The 19,851-nt window shown below is 48.9% G+C and overlaps 1 protein-coding gene across 1 annotated transcript; it reads right to left on the bottom strand.

Annotated features, from left to right (window-relative positions):
• Positions 1-14,191: 14,191 nt before the first annotated feature.
• Positions 14,192-18,456, bottom strand: LOC139070565 (uncharacterized). The gene is made up of 2 exons (XM_070553034.1): positions 16,851-18,456; positions 14,192-16,788 (listed from the first exon to the last, which is right to left on the bottom strand). Exon 2 carries the CDS (start codon positions 16,205-16,207, stop codon positions 14,192-14,194), a length of 2,016 nt encoding a protein of 671 aa, XP_070409135.1. The 5' UTR covers positions 16,208-16,788; positions 16,851-18,456.
• Positions 18,457-19,851: the final 1,395 nt, after the last annotated feature.

Below are 19,851 nucleotides of genomic sequence, written 5' to 3'. Positions count from 1 at the left end.
TGATAATCAGTAATGTTTGATATGACAAGGCAATCATCACCTACACTCAGACACAAGGTTCATTAGAGAGATAAATTAAAGTTAAGTTAAACTCATGACACATAGATATTTCCTTACCCCAAATCAGAGCGTCCGGTATCTGAAAGAAGGCGTGAGGTTCTTGGTAATATCACTTAACATGGCACGTTCCGATTGGACAAGAATTCATAATATGAGAATATTAAAACAGAGCTCATCTCTCGGTGAGTCAGTTCTAGTGAAAGCTACGGAATGGCCATCTGGAGTGAAACCTCTTTAACCCAGAGCATTTTTGACAAGCTGTCAAAACCCCGCTAAAAGCTGCCTACCACTGACACAGCAAAAGGTTCCTGCAGAACAAAGCTGATACTTTTCCGACTCCCTAAAAGTCCTTCTAGATGCAAACTTGAATCACATCCTGAAGTTGGCTGCCACTCAGGATGTGACTTTGATATTAATGTGCTGGTGAAAGCTAAAAAATGTAAAGTAAAATGAGTCAAATATACTTTAAGTGCTGCATGAAACTGATCTTGCCATGTGATCTGTAAGCTCTTTGAATCACTAAGGAATGTTTTTTTTATTTGTTGATTTTTTTACTTTTTTCAAATTTTCAAGTACACTTCAGGTGTTGTACTTGTACTACAATGTACTCAGGCTCCAGCCTTGTTTTATATTGATTGTATTAAAACAAAGAAAACAATCAGAAGTTTTTTTTTAATTTACCGGTTCGGCCCACTTGGGACTAGATTTCCCTCAGTGTGGCCCCTGAGCAAAAATGAGTTTGATACCTCTGGTCTAGATCCAACCATCACAGTAATATTAGTTAACTTGTCATGTGTTTAATTGTTTAGAAAATAAATTCTTACTTTTTATAAACCTGACTCTCTTCTTGAATCAGTGCGAAGTGTTCTACAATCCCTGAATAAACAAAGAATTCTAAATCTTCTGGTTAAACATTAAAGACCAATCAGACTGGATTTCCATATTTATATGGAAATTCACATCACATTGGTCAAAGTGTAGAGTAGTATATTAAGCTTTAAAAGCACCCAAATGCATTCAATAATTATCCCTCTACATGTGTATACATTTAAAATATAAATAATATAGTGAACATTTCAAAATAACGTAAAAAAAGTACATCTCTAAAAAAATATGCAGTCCAAGACTGCAGCCTGATGATATCTGTCACACCCTGTCCTGTCTCCCCATTTTGTTCAGTACTGTGTCCATGTTAATTGCTCCCACCTGCCTCTCATCTTCCAATCACCCAAGGTCCCAGCTCCTCCTGTATTTAAACCCTGTTAGTCCATTTTGTCTGATTGGTTCATTGTTTCATTGTCCTGTGTGTCCTCCATTAAATCAGTGTTTTAAATGTTCCTGTCTGTCTCCCTGCCGGCTTCTTCCCCTGTACTTGGATCTTCACCTCCGTCTCACTCACCGGGACGTTGTGACAGAATGAACCAACCCAGTATAGGATTCAGCGGGAAGGTTCTTCCTTGGGAGTGTTTGCTCCAGTTTGTAACTGCAGATCACCGGCCGGCTTCTCCTCCTCTGGCCTCGTCTCGCCGCAGACGCCGTTGCCGAACCCCGACTGCGACGATCCCCTCCGCCCTCCTGGAGCTAGATGTGGGTTTGGACCAGGAGACACAGCTAGACTGCTCCTGCTACGTGGGCACCAGACTGGCTGTGTGCTCCCCCGGAGCTGGCCCACGGCGTTGGGAAGGATGCTGGGCTCCACTGTCACCCCTGGTCCCAGGACGGAGCCACGAACTTGCTGCAGCTCTAGCTCGGCGCGCCAGCTTGGACCCGCCCCCAGTCAGACTAGCAGTCCCGTCTCCGGTCTAATAAGCACCTCTGTCATCTGCAGGCGGAGGGACCATGCCTACAGCCCAGCTGACAGAGCTCGCCGGCCTCCAGGCGGAGCTTGGCCAGATCCGTCAGCTCGTCAGCCTCCAGGAGTTCCAGCTGGACACCCTATCCTCCCAGAATTACCAGGAGAAGGTTCTGGTCCAGTCTGCAGCTCTTGGCCAAAGGATCGAACCCGCAGTCCACCCAGCAGAGCTTGCCGGTCTCCGAGCTGAGCTGGCCCAACTCCATCAGAGCCTCAGTCTCCAGGAGCTCCAGCTGGACAATCTATCCTCCCTAGTCTCCCAGTTTCTGGCACCACCAGTTCAGTCCGCTCCTGTCCCAGCGGTGGTCCCGGAGGTCGCACCCCATCCGGTCCAGCCTGTCCAAGCGGTCCCGTCTGTAGCAACTCCTCCTCCACTCCAGAAGCCGGCGGTCCAGAAGCCTGCGGTCCAGAAGCCGACGGTCCAGAAGTCGACGCCCCCGTACCAGAAGTCGATGCCCCCGGACCAGAAGTCGACAGTCCAGAAGCCGACACCCCGGACCAGAAGTTGACGGTCCAGAAGCCGACGCTGCCGGACCAGAAGTCGACGCCCCCGGAACAGAAGTCGACGGTTCAGATGTCGATGGACCAGAAATCGACGCCCCCGGACCAGAAGTTGACGTCTCTGGACCAGAAGTCGATGGAGGTTGACGCCCCCAGTCCTGAAGTCGACGCCCCTTCCAGTCCTGTGGTCGACGCCCTTTCCAGTCCTGAGGTCGACGCCCTTTCCAGTCCTGAGGTCGACGCTCTCTCCAGTCCAGAGGTCAACGCTCTCTCCAGTCCAGAGGTCGATGCCCTCTCCAGTCCAGAGGTCGATGCTCTCTCCAGTCCAGAGGTCGATGCTCTCCCCAGTCCAGTGGTCGACACTCTCCCCAGTCCAGAGGTTGACGCTCTCCCCAGTCCAGAGGTTGACGCTCTCTCCAGTCCAGAGGTCGACACTCCCTCGTGTCCAGAGGTCGACACTCCCTCGTGTCCAGAGGTTGACGCTCCCTCGTGTCCAGAGGTTGACGCTCCCTCGTGTCCAGAGGTCGACGCTCCCTCATGTCCAGAGGTCGGCGTTTCCTCAAGTCCAGAGGTCAACATTCCCTCCTGTCCAGAGGTCGACGTCCCCTCCAGTCCAGAGGTCGACGTCCCCTCCAGTCCAGAGGTCGACGTCCCCTCCAGTCCAGAGGTCGACGCCCCCTCCAGTCCAATGTCTCCGCTGTCTCCGGTCCAGTGGTCGAAGCCGTCTCCAGCCAGTGGTCGATGCCGTCTCCAGTCCATTGGTCGGCGCCGTCTCCAGTCCAGTGGTCGACGCCGTCTCCAGTCCATTGGTCGACACCGTCTCCAGTCCAGTGGTCGATGCCGTCTCCAGTCCCGTGGTCGACGCCGTCTCCAGTCCAGTGGGCGAAGCCATCTCCAGTCCAGTGGGCGATGCTGTCTCCAGTCCAGTGGTCGACGCCGTCTCCAGTCCCATGGTCGACGCCGTCTCCAGTCTCGTGGTCGACGCCGTCTCCAGTCCCGTGGTCAACACTGCCGTCTCCAGCCCTGAGGTCGATGCCGCCATCTCCAGCCCAGTGGTCAACGCCGCCGCCTCCAGCCCAGTGGTCGACACCACCGCCTCCAGCCCAGTGGTCGACGCCACTGCCTCCAGCCCAGAGACCGCCGCCACCGCCTCCAGCCCAGAGGCTGACGACGACGCCTCCAGCCCTGAGGTCGTCGCCGCTGCTGCCTCCAGCCCTGAGGTCGTCACCGCCGCCTCCAGTCCAGAAGTCAAAGACGTGTCATCCAGTGTCTCTGCCTCCGGTCACCACCAGTCCTGCCCTCACCAGGCACGGGCCCCCAAGAGCCCCTGGTCGCCTCCTCCTCTACCACAGACCCAGGCCCCCAAGAGCCCGTCGTTGCCCCCTCCTCTGCCACAGACGCAGGCCTCCAAGAGCCCGTCGTCGCCTCCTCCTCTGCCACAGACGCAGGCCCCCAAGAGCCCATTGTCGCCTCCTCCTCTGCCACAGACGCAGGCCCCCAAGAGCCCGTCGTCGCCGCCTCCTCTGCCCCAGGCGCAGGCAACCCAAGAGACCGTCGTCGCCTCCTCTGCCCCAGGTGCAGGCCCCCAGACTCTACTGGTCCCTGCCTCCTCTCTGTCGGTCCCTCTGGGTCCCCCTCCTCCAGCCCTGCTCTATGTTCCTGTGGGCATCTGGAATCCGCCCTTTGGTTGGTTCATTGTTTCATTGTCCTGTGTGTCCTCCATTAAATCAGTGTTGTAAATGTTCCTGTCTGGCTCCCTGCTTGTTTCTTCCCCTGCACTTGGATCCTCACCTCCGTCTCACTCACCGGCACATTGTGACAATATCATAATATGCTAATTAAATGCGTGTATTTGCTCCCAACCAACTTTGGGCCATAATAAAGATTTTCTCATTTAAAGTGTACCTTTATCTCTAACCATTTACCAGCTAAAACTTTTTGAAATAGTCACATCAAAATTTAATATGGTTTAGAAAAACCTCTAAAGGGTTGAAGCTCTGTGTCACATCCAACAGATTAAAATCACGTCATGTTCTGGCTCCAGCCATGCCCTGTTTCCAATCAGCCTCATCTCCCACACCTGTGCCTGCTTATCGAACTGATGCAACTCACCTGCTTCTCTTGCTACTCAAGTCTCATCCAACCACTGACTCTGCCAGATTATTGAAAGCTCCATGGAAGTAAATTCTCCAGGACTCATGTCCATGCCTGTTCTCCCAAACATAAACTTATTTCTGCTTCTTGGATTTCCCCAGCTTGTTTTGCCGCAACTGGATTATTCTTGCACCTCTGCCCATGGCCCTCCACCTTTTACCTGCCTTTTTTGAAATATTCTGCTGTTTGCTTCTCTGGCTCTAAACCACAGTCATCCCCTGACCATGCTCTTGCTGATGTGGGCTTTTGTACCACTCACTTGAAGCCTGCACATTTCCTCCAAGTGCAATTTGGCTGACATAGACGTTGGTGTGAATGAGGCGTGTCATCTTGCTGGGTTTTACATGATGTTGCATCCACTTCACCAAGTGCAGAGGGGGTACAGAAGTTGCTGGCACTGCACAGAATCCTATTTACTTTGGTGACTGGGTGTTAAAATGCTGAAATTATGTGCAGTCTGCAGTTAATGCAATCACACAAATCAGTACAAAGACAAATGTTTTTTATTCAAGTCCCAAATGTAGTGTTAGCCTGGCCTGCCAGACTCCTCCTCTATTTAATTCTGCACAGAGGAAGGGTCTGGGAACTCTCCTATTCAAATAACCCCACCCCGTGAGAATTCTAACCGAGCCAATCAGCACTGAGCAGCGTACGTCACACACCATAACGCCGAGTTAGTCATAAACACGGCGACTGAAGCGGAGTTCGCTGCGGCTCTTTCCTCTGGTCGAAATGACTTGGACACGTCTTTAAAACAATAACAAGTAGAAGCACTAAAAGCCTTTCTTCTGAAGAAAAATGTTTGCGCCGTCGCCAGACGCCATTTTTGACTAAAGCTAAAAGGCTACAGTGTCGTGGACGTCACACACAGCGTGATCAGGAAGCAGAAAATCCATGGGTTTAGAAATCATTTTGGGCCGCTGCTGTAAAAAAATGTGAGGCGCAAACCGGAAAAGCTTCTGCCGATCACAATTCGAAAATGGATTATGAAAGAATGGATAATGCTCGAAATGCACGGATTCTTGCCGATGTAAGAGGTGAGTCGACTCTTTGTTTTAGTAGTTGTGGCATTGACATCATTCTAGCGCACAATGTTCTGTGACAACCGTCTCAGGCTCAAAATAAGTTTTGATAAAAGGACAAACAACTAAGTCCTTCAGGGGTACTTCTGAGTTAAAAAATGCTCATGTTGGGGTTATTAGGAGCGAACAATTAGTAAGCTTCAACTTACTTTTGGATTCTTCAATAAATTCTGTAAATATGGGAATATTTACTGATTTATTAATTAATTAAGATATTCTTAGATATACGGGGCACCATTCCCCTTTTTCCGGGGAAAAATTGAATCCAAAACTCTTATCAGTCTTTCTTGAAGTTCGTAGAATCCTTGGAGCAGAGACTTCTCTTCGACACAACAAAGCTACTGGACACAAAAATCTGAATTTTATAACATTTAATTAACAATTTGTCAAATGAATAAACAGTGGAATAGATGAATAATAACCGTGTGATATGATTGAAGATGGATGTGTTTGCATGTGATGGAGGATGTATGAATGGGGTCCTTTGTTCTCACAAAGGAGTAGTGTGTGTGTGTGTGTGTGTGTGTGTGTGTGTGTGTGTGTGCGTGTGTATGGATTCAAAATGGAGTCTTGAATACAAGATGGCTGACCCCTTTGTCTGGCTAAAGTGTGGGTGGCAACTTGCACTTTAACTTCCAAAGCACTTAGAATCAGTAGTAACTTAACCTTAAATCACTCAAAACATTTCAAAAGATCATGAAACAACACAAAAGATTAATCACAAATTAATATCTTTTAGTTTCAGCCTGGCCATGACTGAAACCATTTTAAGATACCAAACAATGATCAATAAGCAGTTTATTCTTTCAAAATGACCCGACGGACGTGTTTGGGACGAAAGAGGAAAACACGAAGCTACTTTTTAAGCAATAGACGCGGTTTATTGCTTATTCGAGACTATAGAGGAAACGGGAGAAGGAAAGAATGAGAGAAAGAGATGAGTTTCTGATCACCAGAACAGTGAAGCGTCCCTCACTGTTTTGATTTGACGGTTCTCCGTGTTTCTCCGCAGTTTGGCGTCGTCCGTCGGTTTGATGCTTTCTCCGTTGTTTACCTCCACGAGTGTTTCTCCACGGGCTGGACACAAAGAGAACAAGTTTCTTTTGTGCTGAGTTTGACAACTTACAGCGTCTCTGAGAGCTGGATGGAGTTGTTGCTTTCCTCCGCCGTTCTGTGTCCTCAACTTGGGCACTTAGAGCTTCCGCGTGCTCAAGGGAATCGGAGCGTTCGATAAGCGTGTCCTTACCGCCAGGTATCCTGGGCAAAAGAACGAGGTTTCTTTGTCTCTGCTGAAGATTTATGGTCTTAGTTCGCGGGAAAAGCTCCACGGCTTCCCGCACATGCGCAGAACGTGTTTCTGGTACTAAGCGGTGACGTCATCACAATGCTTCCGTGTGCAAAGCATCATGGGAAATGAAGTTTCTTGGCGCTGATGTGATTATTTGCTTTTCAGAGCAATTTAAGCACAGTCATTTTGGAGAAAATCACTGCATAGTAATTTCCTCATGAGGTCAGACCCTCAACATTCCCCCTTTTGGTTTCGGGGATCGCGCCCAAAGCTCGATCGTCGGAAGCACAGATGGGTTTGTTCCTCATGAACGTAGGTCGACTTGATTGTCGGAAGCACAGGTGGGTTTGTCCCTTAGGACGTTGGTCTCCTTGGACGCCTTTGTCTTTTGGTCTTTGTCTTGGATCCTGGCGCCTTTGGTCTTTGTCTTTGTCAGGCACAAAGAGGATAGGAAACGGGATAGTCCCCAACGCGCATAACGAGAAGAAGCCACTCACGCAGGTGGTACGCAATGATGATGTCGTCCATGCGAGAGGTAGTAGTGTAGAAGGAGGAAGGTCGGTGGGCGGTTAACTCCACGAGTGGACACAAAGGCATCTCACCGCCGGCCATACAGTTCAGTTTATGGAGCACGCGGTGATGTACGAGGTCCATAGTTCGCAAACGCGCATTGACCTATGTGGTCCCAAGATTCCCCCCTTTTTGGTCCAAAGGGCGGATCAGGACAGTCTTTGTGCTAAAACAAGGACCATTAAACTAAGAGGCACTACAATGTGCTGGTGCGTCAGACAGAGTCATTGACAGACTGAGCTGGGCCGGCACATAACCACTAGTCAATATGTGACCAAGTAAGAAACAAAAATACAGAAAACCCAAAAAAAAAAAAAAAACATGTAACATATAACATCCAAGAAAATTCATAGCAACCTTGAGGTCTCATAAAATACATTCTTAGGTCATACATTCAGTGTGTAGCTTATAAAGAATGTGACATAATGCAACACTCAGATAAAAATGTGAGGTAGACTAAAGTGAGAACTACTCTTAGGGTTACAAAATAATAAAGAAAATGTTGCTCACCCCCTTTAGACAGGTGTGGTACATTCACGCTTGGATTCTCCCCGAACGCGGTCACGAGGCACACCGTAGGTGAGCAAGTGCATCTTATCTTGGAGTTTATTAACACGCCTGTAGGCGGAATAAGCTATCACGGCCGTGATGAGCCATCCCATCCCCAGGGCGACCAATGTGCAGATTAAAGTCGTATAATCTGTGTCAATGTAGCGTCTTGGGCGTCAAAGTAAGTTCACGCGGGTTTTGTGTGAACTCAGCAAATTTGGTTCCTTCAATCAGTAATTGTTGGTCAATTTCTAAATCGATGGTAAAGTTATAACCCTGGAAAGCGTCCATGATCTCAATCTCCGAATCATGCTGTTCGAGGTTGAGGTGATGGAGTGCCAGGTTTTTAGTTCAAGGTGGAAATGCCTACCGTCCTTTCAAATACCAATGTTCAGCATCGACCTAAACTTATAGATGTGAGGTGTCACAATTATGGGAACGTTTAACAGGAAACCGAGTTCTAATTTTTTTCCAACGTGAATGGGAATTGCACTGCCTAGGCTGTACGCTAGGTGGATTTGTGAAAGGTGCACAGTAGAGGGGTAGCAGCTGTCAAGCTATCTTTGAGCAGGTCCAGTGGTACCAAGTACGGGGAAATACGACTTTCAACCAAGCTGTCCAGCGTGGAACTTACTTCCCTGAGCAGGTCCTGCATCAAATCTCTCACCACTCATGTGTACACAATATCCTGATGTATGGTTTCAGACAAAGTCTTGATTGCACGTAGAGATTCATTAATCAGAGCAGAATGTAGGTTGACAGTTACAAGAGTACCCTGTAAGGTTTTAGTAAGTACTTCCTGTTAGCGTTCTAGGAGGAGTTTCTCTTGGTTAGTGAAAATGACGGCGGGGGGGGGGGGGCTTGGTTCTTTGTCGGTTAGTACATGTTAGTGGGTTAAACGTGCACTTCCCCCCTTTTCCATTCCCATGCATAGAACTATGTAGCGACTACGTCTACCTCCTGCGGGGAGTCTGGTCTCTGTACCCGCGGGGATGGTTTGACGTAGGGTTTGATTTGGTTTGCATGCACCCATTTGTAGACAGGCTCCTGTCTCGCTTTGGTGATGCGTAACCTGTATGCAACTGGAGAGAGTTTTGCCACGATCTCAAATGGTCCTGACCAGCAGGGCAGGAACTTCTTAGGTTTGCGTGCCGGTTGGGCGAACCGAAAGTAGAATACTTTGTCACCCACCTCGTATTCGCGGCTGGTTGTCTTTTGGTCGTAGTAGGCTTTAGCGCCTTCTACGTTGGTCTCCAGTTTCTTCTGAGCGTGCGCGAACGTAGCTCTGAGGTGTGTTTTCAAGTCTGCCACATACTGATGGGCGGTATAGGCAGTGGCAACACTGACATCCTCTGGGTGATACAGGAGGTGCAGTGGTAGAGTCATCAGTCTGCCGGTCATCATCTCAAAGGGCGTAACCCCAGTGGATCGCTGTGGAGTGGACCGTATGGCCATCAGGACCAGAGGGAGCTTGACGTCCCAGTCCTTCCCAGTGGAGCAGACGTACTTTTTGAGCATAGAGACGACCGTGCGGTTCATCCGTTCGACCTGTCCGGATGACTGTGGGTGATAGGGGAGGTGGAATCTCACTTCCACCCCCAGAAGTTCAAACAGGGATGTCATTACACTGGATGTGAAATGAGTTCCCCGGTCAGAGTCAATGCAGAGTGGAAGTCCCCATCGACTAAAAACGTGGTTAATCAGCAGTACAGCGGTTGTGACGGCTGTATCGTTTGGCGCTGGAAGGCACTCCACCCACTTCGTGAAACTGCAAGTTACAGTTAGCATATATTTGTTTCCTCTTGCCGATTTGGGAACCGGTCCAACCCAGTCGATCTGCAGGTGGGACCAAGGGAAGGTTATTCCCCTGCGTTGCAGTGGTGCTCTAGCAAGCGGCTGGGAGGGTTGAAACTGGGCACAGATGAGGCAGCCTTGGACATAGCTGTGTACGTCCTTGGACATCGACGGCCAATATGCTACTTCTGTCAGTGACGCGAGGGTAGCTTTTGCTCCGCGGTGACCTCCAACCGGAGTGTCGTGGGCGTAGGCAAGCATCACTCCTCTGTGGTCGAGTGGAACAACCCAGCGCGGCGGTCTGTGATCGTCACGTATGTAAACTAACAAATCGTTTTGTAGTTTCAGATGCGCGAGTTGACGATGCAGGGTTACCAAATCTCGGCTTGCGCCAGTAGGTGGTGACGGTTGTTCAGGCATCGGGCCCTTTTGGAGAAGCTCGCGGATGAGCTTCAGGTCAGGATCTTGTTCCTGCATGGTGACTAGGTCCGCATCATGTGGTTGTCTGCCTAGAAACACGGGTACCCCAACGTTCTGAGGTTCGTCTGCCTGTTTAGCATGGCGACGAGTAATCGCGCAGACCTCGTGAACGGCCTTGGGTGGAAGCCACTCGTCTTTGAATTCCCAGCAGGTTCCCTGGTCAGCACCGAGCTTAGCAAGGCGGTCAGCTTCGTCATTACCATCTTTCTCTGGACCTAGGGTCCTGGAGTGACCTTTGACCTTTTTCCAGTAGACCATTATGCCTTTCTCAGTGGTGAGCAGATCACACGCTAGGAATAACTCCGAGTGTTTCACGTCTCTGTTCCTGGCGTTTTTCATGTGGTTCTCCTTCCACATGGGGAAGTGAGAGATGAAGCTGTGTCTAGCGTAGTTTGAATCAGAGCAAAGGACGATTTGAGTTATGTCCAAGGCTGCAGCCTGCTGGAGGGTTATCAACACTGCAGCAATTTCGGCGTACTGACTAGACTTTTGGCCCAACCGGTAGTGATTTGGTTGCTTAGTGTCACAGTCCACCCAAACGACTCCAACCCCGGCACGGAGCTGGCCTTCGTGAAGGTAGGCGCATCCGTCAGTGTAAACTTTCGGAAGCCCTTGGCAAACATTCTCAAAGTAGCGATGATTGGATGCGGTTGGGTAGACTGCGGCAGGTGTGTCCAGGGGGGCCATGACGGAGTCAGAGTCACAGTGCTGGCAGCCTGCTAGCCCTTGTCCTAGCGCTAGCTTGGTGTTCTGACCATACTTGACCTCAATGTTGTATCCTTGGAGCACCATCATCCACGTCGCAATGCGGCTGTTTGACACTCTTCCTTCGCGCAGACGCTGGCTGTTTAGGAAGGTGACAGGCTGATGACACGTTTCAATGATCACTTTCTGTCCACCGATGTAACTACGAAAGTGTTCGACAGCCCAGACTGTAGAGAGGAGGGCTCTCTCACAGTCTGAGAACTGGAGTTCCACCTTGCTCAGAGGCTTGCTGGCGTATGCCACAACTCTCATGTCCTGGTCGTGTTTCTGCTTCAAAGCAGCGCTCAGGCAGTGAGAGGAGAAAGTCGCCTCTATGTAGAACTCTTTATCCTTGTCTGGGTAAGCCAGACAGGGTGCGGACGCCAACTTCTGTTTTAGGAACTGGAAGGAGAGTTCTTGGGGTCTGTCCCACACGAAAGGTGTGTCGTTCCGAAGCAGCTCAGTGAGGGGCCTCGCTGTTTCAGCGTACTCCTCAATGAACTGCCTGGAGTAGTTGCAGAGTCCGAGGAAGCTCCTGAGTTCAGTCAGATTAGCTGGGGCTTTGATGTCCTGAATGGCTCTAATGCATCCCGCTTGGGGCTCGACTCCATTAGGGCCAACCAGCAGTCCAACATACTCCACTTTGGTTCGACACCACTGTCCCTTGACAATCGCCAATTTAGCTCCGGCGTCAGCGAGCTGTTGCAGCACGTGACGGAGTTCGGCCAGGTGCTCCTCGAAGGTTCGACTCCTCATCAAGATGTCATCGACATATATGAGGTTCCCTCTGGAAGCAGCATCTGACATGGCTTTGTGGAGGAAGATGTTGAACTCGGCAGGTGAGTTAGAGTAGCCAAAGGGGCAGCGGTTCCAAGTATATTGGCGATTTCCAAAGGAGAAAGCCAGTTTATACTGGTCCGCCGGCTCAACCTTCATGGTCCAGAAGCCGTTGGCTACGTCAACCGTAGAGAAGAAACGAGCATCTCTGACTCTGGCTAGCTCCTGATCTAAATGGATCATAGGCCACCTGGAGAGAGGTACTTGTTTGTTCAGTGCGCGATAGTCTATGGTGAGACGCCATTTCCCAGTCGGTTTCAGAACCGGCCAGATGGGAGAGTTGTAAGTGGAGTTACACTCTCTGATGATGTTTTTCTCCTTCAGCTGATCGAGGATCTCCTGGATCGACTCATAAGCAGCGAGGGGAATCTTGTACTGACGTACAAAAGTAGGAGGGGCATTCGGGTTCGTTGGAATGCGAACCGTATGCAGGTTTGTGAGTCCACAGTCCAGGGAGTCCCTGGATAAGACGGACTGAAACTCGTAGAACAGGCTTCTAAGCTCTGCTCTCTGCTCCTCTGACTCCAGCGCATCCGCTTTGTCAAGCTGCTGGCTGACTTCGGCCTCGAAGCCGTCATAAGGTTCAGAGGAGGAGGGTCTCTGATGTTCCGGGCTTTCAACCGGTGACTCAGAGGGTTGAGTATTTATTGCAAAAACCGTTAGACACTGACCGCCGTCAGTATCTAAGGTTGCACTGCAAATGGGTTCCTCAGGAAGGGCTTCATGCCGCTTGATGGTAATCATTTGTGAAGGGAAAGTACTGAATGTGTCTACACCAACCTGTCTGTCGTTCAAGAACAACGGAAGTTGTCCGATTACGGGGACTGAAAGTTCAAAGTCATGGAATGAGCTATCTATCAGCATGCCCAAGGGCTTTCCTGCCGGCATGTGGATAGGACTCCGGGTCGGATTTTCGACCAACAAGTAGGCAGAACGATTGTTCAGCTCCAAGAGTGGCGTGCCACAGACGGCTAAGTTGAGCTCCAAGAAGTGTGGTGATGGCTGGAAGAAGGCCTGTGTGCCTGGCAGCTTCTGATGCTTCATCAGAGTCAGACGAACAGGCACTCCTTTGACCTGTGGGGGCAGAACCGTGCTGGCCTCAACCACTGCACGGCAGGCCTGTGGAATGGTCTGACCGGACAGCAAGTGTTCAGGGCCTTCTGAGCGAGGCTCAGAGGATGGTGTGGCTCGGGCCCAAAGGACTTGATTGCAAGTGTCCAGCTGGGCACCGAGTCGAACCAGCAGATCTGCTCCGATGAGTGCAGGTGGATCAAGCTGTGGTATGATGCTGAATGTATGTGTGAGCTGTCTTGCTCCAAGTTGGATAGTCAGAGAGCAGACCTCTGGCGCTTTCAGGAGCCTCTGCGGCCAAGTAGGTGACAAGAGCCGATGGCTACGTGTCACACTGACCAGAAGGGGGTCCTTCTGACGCAGGTGTTCAAACGTCTGCTGGCTGATGGCTGACTTTTCAGACCAAAGAGCAAGGCGAGCATCTGAGATGTGGGTGCAGTTGATGGTAAGACCACCAACTATGTGTGGTGCATATGGCTGCAGGCTGACGTTCTTCAGCGAGCAGAGAAAAGATGAATGTGTGCGGAACGGAGTTCCAGGAGCGGTTTCATGCCTTTGCAGGCGGACATCGTCTGTGGGAGCTGTAGGGAGGGGCATGACCTTGGAACAAGGGTTTTGCTGCTCACTTATGCTGACTTCAAGAATGGAGGATGGTCGGCTGCTATCCGGGTTCCAGGGCTTAGGTGTGTCCACCTGGGCCCACAGTTGACCCTTCTGGCAGTCGATGAGGGGAGCTAGACGTTCAAGCAGGTCCTGACCAATGAGAAGTGGTTCAGTGTCTAGCTGGCAGACATAAAACGGGTGAACCAGAGTCATGTCTTGGAAGGTGATGTCCAGCCACGCCCGGTGAGTGATACACTCCCGGGTCTGGGTGTAGCTGGTGATTTTCAGGTCACAGGGTTCTACCTGGACTGGTTTCCCGAGCGACCGCATGGTGTCAGACAAGCGATGGAACAGTGTGGAGCATATCAGGGTGATTTCTGAGCCAGTATCCAGCAGAGCATCAACCTGTATGCATCCACCTACGTTGGTGCTACAGTACAAACGGCGAGCATGATCATGGTTTGTTAAGTCACCAAGGAACTTCAGAAATTTAGTATCAGGTTTCTCTGGGGGGTAGATTTCAGGAGACTCCTGTGATCTACCAGTAGTGTTCCCCCAGCTGATCAGGTAGGTCCTGGCCACGCTGGGAGGTTGAGCCACGCCTAGTCATGCGGACGTTGGCTCTGGGTCTGGCTTCTTAGAAGCAGACTTTGGTGCAGGGGTCTCATCTGCAGATCTCAGCTGTTCCTTCTGTTTAGCTAGGAACTGCTGAAACATCTCCTGGAGGTCGGCTTTGGTCAAGTACTCACCTGCGGACTTGTGTTCGGGACCTACCTGTGGGCGGCGCTCCTTAAACCTTCCACTGTTCCGACCTGCTTGCCGTTGGTTTTGGTTGGGCCACTTCCTGTCTGATTGTCCAGACCTAGGCAGCCAATCAGCACCCCCCTTCCCCTGTTGAGGAGATTGGGACTGCTCTCGCGGTTTAACAGGTCTAGGTTTAGCAGATTTTGGCTTAGTGGGTGGAGCTTCTGTGCCTTCGAGCTCCAAACGCGGCTCGGTGTCGGGAGCTAGGTGCATGACGTGGTGATGTGCGTCAGGCTTTTGGGGCTTTCCGCCGGCTTCCCAAGCCTGTTGAGCATATCTCCTAATCTCCTGAGTTGTCAGTTTTTTCATCCGACAATACATTGAGACTTCGGATCGAACACACTCGTGCAGGTTGTGAATGAACAGGGATCTGAAGGCAGGGTCTTCCTCGAGCCCAGGGCCGTTTCGACCTTGGAAATAAGCACTTTTGAGTCTGCGATAATACTCTCTGGGGGGTTCGTTTCTCCAGTGTTTGATGGAGAAGGCCCACATTGTAGCTGACGCAGAGTCTGCATACGTGGCGTATTCATCCCTCAACGCTCGGCAGAGCGAGGAGTACCGATCACGAATGTCAGGTGGTAGAGTTTCCATGAAACCGTGCACCGTTCTAGATGTGGTTTTCCAAATTAGCTTGAGCTTTTCCCTTGAAGAGGGTGCTGGAAGATCAAGCAGACAACGTTCTATCTCCCTGAGATAATCGTCGACGTTGGATTCATTGGTGTTAGGATCAAAGCGTTCTATGTCTTTAGCTAGCGATTCAATTTGACGTACACGGAGCCCTGACTCACGGTACGGCGCGTCATCCTCTGACTCTGACCCACGGTCTGTCTCAGAAGGCGCTGGATATCGCTGGTGTGCTCTGGGCTCCCAATGTTGACTCCTGGGGCCCAAATCGGGGTTCGGCATGTTGTGGCGGGCTGCTGGCACGTCACGTGGGTGTCTTGGGAGGTCCTCCTCCCGGGGCACGTCTGCGTAGTGCAGCCTGCGTCTTTCAACTGGGGCTTCTGCGTAATACGCTCTGTCCGGGTACGGACTGGCGTATGATGCTTGGTCATGCAGCTGGTTATCGGCATGCCGAATACCGGAGTAGCTAGGATGGGTGGATGGTTGAGGTGCAGCTTGGGGTGCATAACCCCAATCGGCACCTTGCACCCTTCGTGGACTGGGGGAGCGGTCTAAATAGAGGTGCCGCTCAGCTGGTCGACTTCTCACTGATTGAGAAGGCCGTGAAGATGAGGGTCCAACCTGGGATTCGAGGGTGAACTGCTCTCGGCCCCTAGGTGGTCCTGAATGCCCTATAGTGTGTGTAGGGAACGGGGCCGAAGGTTGGAACAGATGAGCTTCATCTCTCCCCTGCGGCATGCGTCCGTCCAGAGAGTCCTGGTGTTTCCCCCCTTCCCACTGTCTGTTGTCATCAGCAGAGGGGGGCGGGGTCTCCTCCCCATCTTCCCCAGAATCGGTGCGGGTGTCGTCTTCCTCGATCAGCCTTCCATTTCGCTGTTTTTCAGCTAGCATACTCTGGAGGTTCATGATCTTCTGACCACGTTGGAGTCCTCTCTGATAGAGGATCAGGGCTAACTTAGCTAAGTGAACCTGGATTGGTTTTGTACCATCCGGGTTTTCTATTTGATCAATTACAGCTTCTAGCTCGACGCTACGCTGTTCTTCAGTGAAATCCCTAGAAGGGTAGTCGGGTTCTCGAGCAACCGCGACCAGTTTGGACAATATTTGTCCAGAAAGTAGGCCAGGTTCATAGTCGTGGGCCGCAGCGCCACCTGGTTGCTGGGAGTTGGTCAGTTCACTACTCTGTCCCTCCATTTTTAACAACCGAACCAAAAATAGCCTAGTAGAGCTTCTGCAGATAGCTCAAGGCTGCACCTTTGGCAGCAACTGCTAGCTTTGTAGCAGAAAAACACTAAATTAACCTTTGTGCGCACAGGTTTTAGCGTTTTAAGATTGCACGGAATGCCGTGACTGACGCTTAAAATACTATTCCTTTCAGTATTTTAGCAAAAGCTGGTGCGTTGCCGTAGCAACGTCTTACAACACTTGCAGTGTTAAATATGCTAGTTATTCCTTCAGAATATTAGCAAACAGGGTGTTATCAGTCTTTGAGTGAAGGTTTCAGTTAGTTATAATAGCCACTGTGAGTTAAAGTCGCTAAATTAGCAGTTAATTTTAGCCTAAAAGGGTTAGTCAGAATTACTTACACGCTGCACCTTTAATGAGGAACTGAATTTTAACCTAAAAGGTTAGCCAGAATTAATTACACGTTGCACCTTTAAGGAAAAACTGAATTTTAACCTAAAAGGTTAGCCAGAATTAATTACACGTTGCACCTTTAAGGAAAAGCTGAATTTTAACCTAAAAGGTTAGCCAGAATTAATTACACGTTGCACCTTTAAGGAAAAACTGAATTTTTAACCTAAAAGGTCAACCAGAATTAATTTACACTTTGCACCTTTAAAGAAGCACTGAGTTACTGGTGAGAGTTCGATGCAGCTTCCTGCTCAGCGAAATCAGCACCACTCTGTTGCTGGTTCAAGGCTGAACAACGGATTATTTTTAATTCAAGCTCTTTGGATTTATTTGTTTGTTTGTGCCGGATAGAAATCTCTGTGTATCCAAGCCTCACGCGGGCTGCACCAATAAAATGTTGGGGTTATTAGGAGCGAACAATTAGTAAGCTTCAACTTACTTTTGGATTCTTCAATAAATTCTGTAAATATGGGAATATTTACTGATTTATTAATTAATTAAGATATTCTTAGATATACGGGGCACCATTCCCCTTTTTCCGGGGAAAAATTGAATCCAAAACTCTTATCAGTCTTTCTTGAAGTTCGTAGAATCCTTGGAGCAGAGACTTCTCTTCGACACAACAAAGCTACTGGACACAAAAATCTGAATTTTATAACATTTAATTAACAATTTGTCAAATGAATAAACAGTGGAATAGATGAATAATAACCGTGTGATATGATTGAAGATGGATGTGTTTGCATGTGATGGAGGATGTATGAATGGGGTCCTTTGTTCTCACAAAGGAGTAGTGTGTGTGTGTGTGTGTGTGTGTGTGTGTGTGTGTGTGTGCGTGTGTATGGATTCAAAATGGAGTCTTGAATACAAGATGGCTGACCCCTTTGTCTGGCTAAAGTGTGGGTGGCAACTTGCACTTTAACTTCCAAAGCACTTAGAATCAGTAGTAACTTAACCTTAAATCACTCAAAACATTTCAAAAGATCATGAAACAACACAAAAGATTAATCACAAATTAATATCTTTTAGTTTCAGCCTGGCCATGACTGAAACCATTTTAAGATACCAAACAATGATCAATAAGCAGTTTATTCTTTCAAAATGACCCGACGGACGTGTTTGGGACGAAAGAGGAAAACACGAAGCTACTTTTTAAGCAATAGACGCGGTTTATTGCTTATTCGAGACTATAGAGGAAACGGGAGAAGGAAAGAATGAGAGAAAGAGATGAGTTTCTGATCACCAGAACAGTGAAGCGTCCCTCACTGTTTTGATTTGACGGTTCTCCGTGTTTCTCCGCAGTTTGGCGTCGTCCGTCGGTTTGATGCTTTCTCCGTTGTTTACCTCCACGAGTGTTTCTCCACGGGCTGGACACAAAGAGAACAAGTTTCTTTTGTGCTGAGTTTGACAACTTACAGCGTCTCTGAGAGCTGGATGGAGTTGTTGCTTTCCTCCGCCGTTCTGTGTCCTCAACTTGGGCACTTAGAGCTTCCGCGTGCTCAAGGGAATCGGAGCGTTCGATAAGCGTGTCCTTACCGCCAGGTATCCTGGGCAAAAGAACGAGGTTTCTTTGTCTCTGCTGAAGATTTATGGTCTTAGTTCGCGGGAAAAGCTCCACGGCTTCCCGCACATGCGCAGAACGTGTTTCTGGTACTAAGCGGTGACGTCATCACAATGCTTCCGTGTGCAAAGCATCATGGGAAATGAAGTTTCTTGGCGCTGATGTGATTATTTGCTTTTCAGAGCAATTTAAGCACAGTCATTTTGGAGAAAATCACTGCATAGTAATTTCCTCATGAGGTCAGACCCTCAACACTCATGAAATACGTTTGTGGAGTAACCAGGTAGGTAGGTTTTAACGTTGCAAATCTGCAAAGTCTGCCTCCAGAGGGTTAAAAGAACAGTAAAAATGCTAGCAGCGAAGGGCTTTTCTGATTAGGAAATGGCTGGCAGTGAATGAGTTAGCACTACTTGTGGTTTGAGGAATCTAGAGAGACTGAATGATTGCTTCCAATCCACAGACTGGGAGACACTCTATACTGGGGATGAGCGAGTACACCACTATCTGTATCTGTATCTGTTCAACCAACTAAATTATCTGTATCTGTACTCGGAATGGGCGTGGCATAACCCGGAAGTGGGTGTGGTTTACATCAATATATTATTTTAAGTCTGAAATTGATATGGAATGATCAGAAGTTGCTATGTGTATTGTTTATTTGAAAACTATTTACAGAGCAGCCTCAGAATTGAGATTAAATATTTTTGATCACTATAGTAAAGAAATTATTACAGAACAAGTTTTTCAATAAAATCAGAACATTAATATTTGAGTGCATGGATTATACATCTGAACTCATGCAGTAGGAACTAGGAAATATGAAATGCTAGAACCAGACACAACTTTATGTATATATTTTCATTTTAATTTGATCAAACTGATTTTTTTTCTTAGCGTTCTTGGCATTTTCCCACACAAAGTTAAACAAAACAATGTTGATTAATGTGTGTGTGTGTGTGTGTGTGTGTGTGTGTGTGTGTGTGTGTGTGTCTGAGAGAGAGATAGAGGGTGAGAGGGAGAGAGATGGAGTTAAAAAAAATAAAAAAAAACGACCGGAGCGGAGGTAGTGAGTGACTAACACAGCACATCAGCTCTGTCTTGTCAAATGCACCATGTAAGTTACGACAAAAGTAACTTTAAATATTCAGCTGAAAAAGAGGCGAGCTGAAGAAAACCTAGGGAAAACTGAAGAAACGTGAGCAACAGTGAAGCAATCACAGCGAGATCCGTTACTGTCTGTGTGTGTGCGTGGATGAACAGGAAGGACTGAGCTCCCGGCCGTCTGCAGTTTTGTGTGTAGGTAGGGGCGGGCGCTCTATGTGACTGGCCAATCACAGAGCGTGAAGACAGTCAGTTACCCAATGAGGATTTTCCTTCAGCACGATTACAGATATTTACTAGTTTTACTCGTTTCATGCTCGTATCCGTCAAAAATGCTTTATCCGTGGGCTGAGCGACCCTCGCTAAAAGGAGACATGTTGGGTGTGTCCTTTGGTTGAGCTAACCAGTGTGGCGTAAACCCATCCAGCTACGCATTATTCCAATAGCAGCTAGCTTAAGGGCTAAGACTAGACGAAATAGAACGTTGGTTATGTAACGTGAGGAAGTATGGGTTTTCTGTGCCAAAGGTCGTATTTGCCCG

This window comes from Nothobranchius furzeri, chromosome 7 (assembly GCF_043380555.1).
Source record: "Nothobranchius furzeri strain GRZ-AD chromosome 7, NfurGRZ-RIMD1, whole genome shotgun sequence".
Lineage (NCBI taxonomy): Eukaryota > Metazoa > Chordata > Actinopteri > Cyprinodontiformes > Nothobranchiidae > Nothobranchius > Nothobranchius furzeri.
The sequence above is the reverse complement of the archived record's forward strand: the minus strand, read 5'-3'. Positions and strand labels throughout refer to the sequence as shown.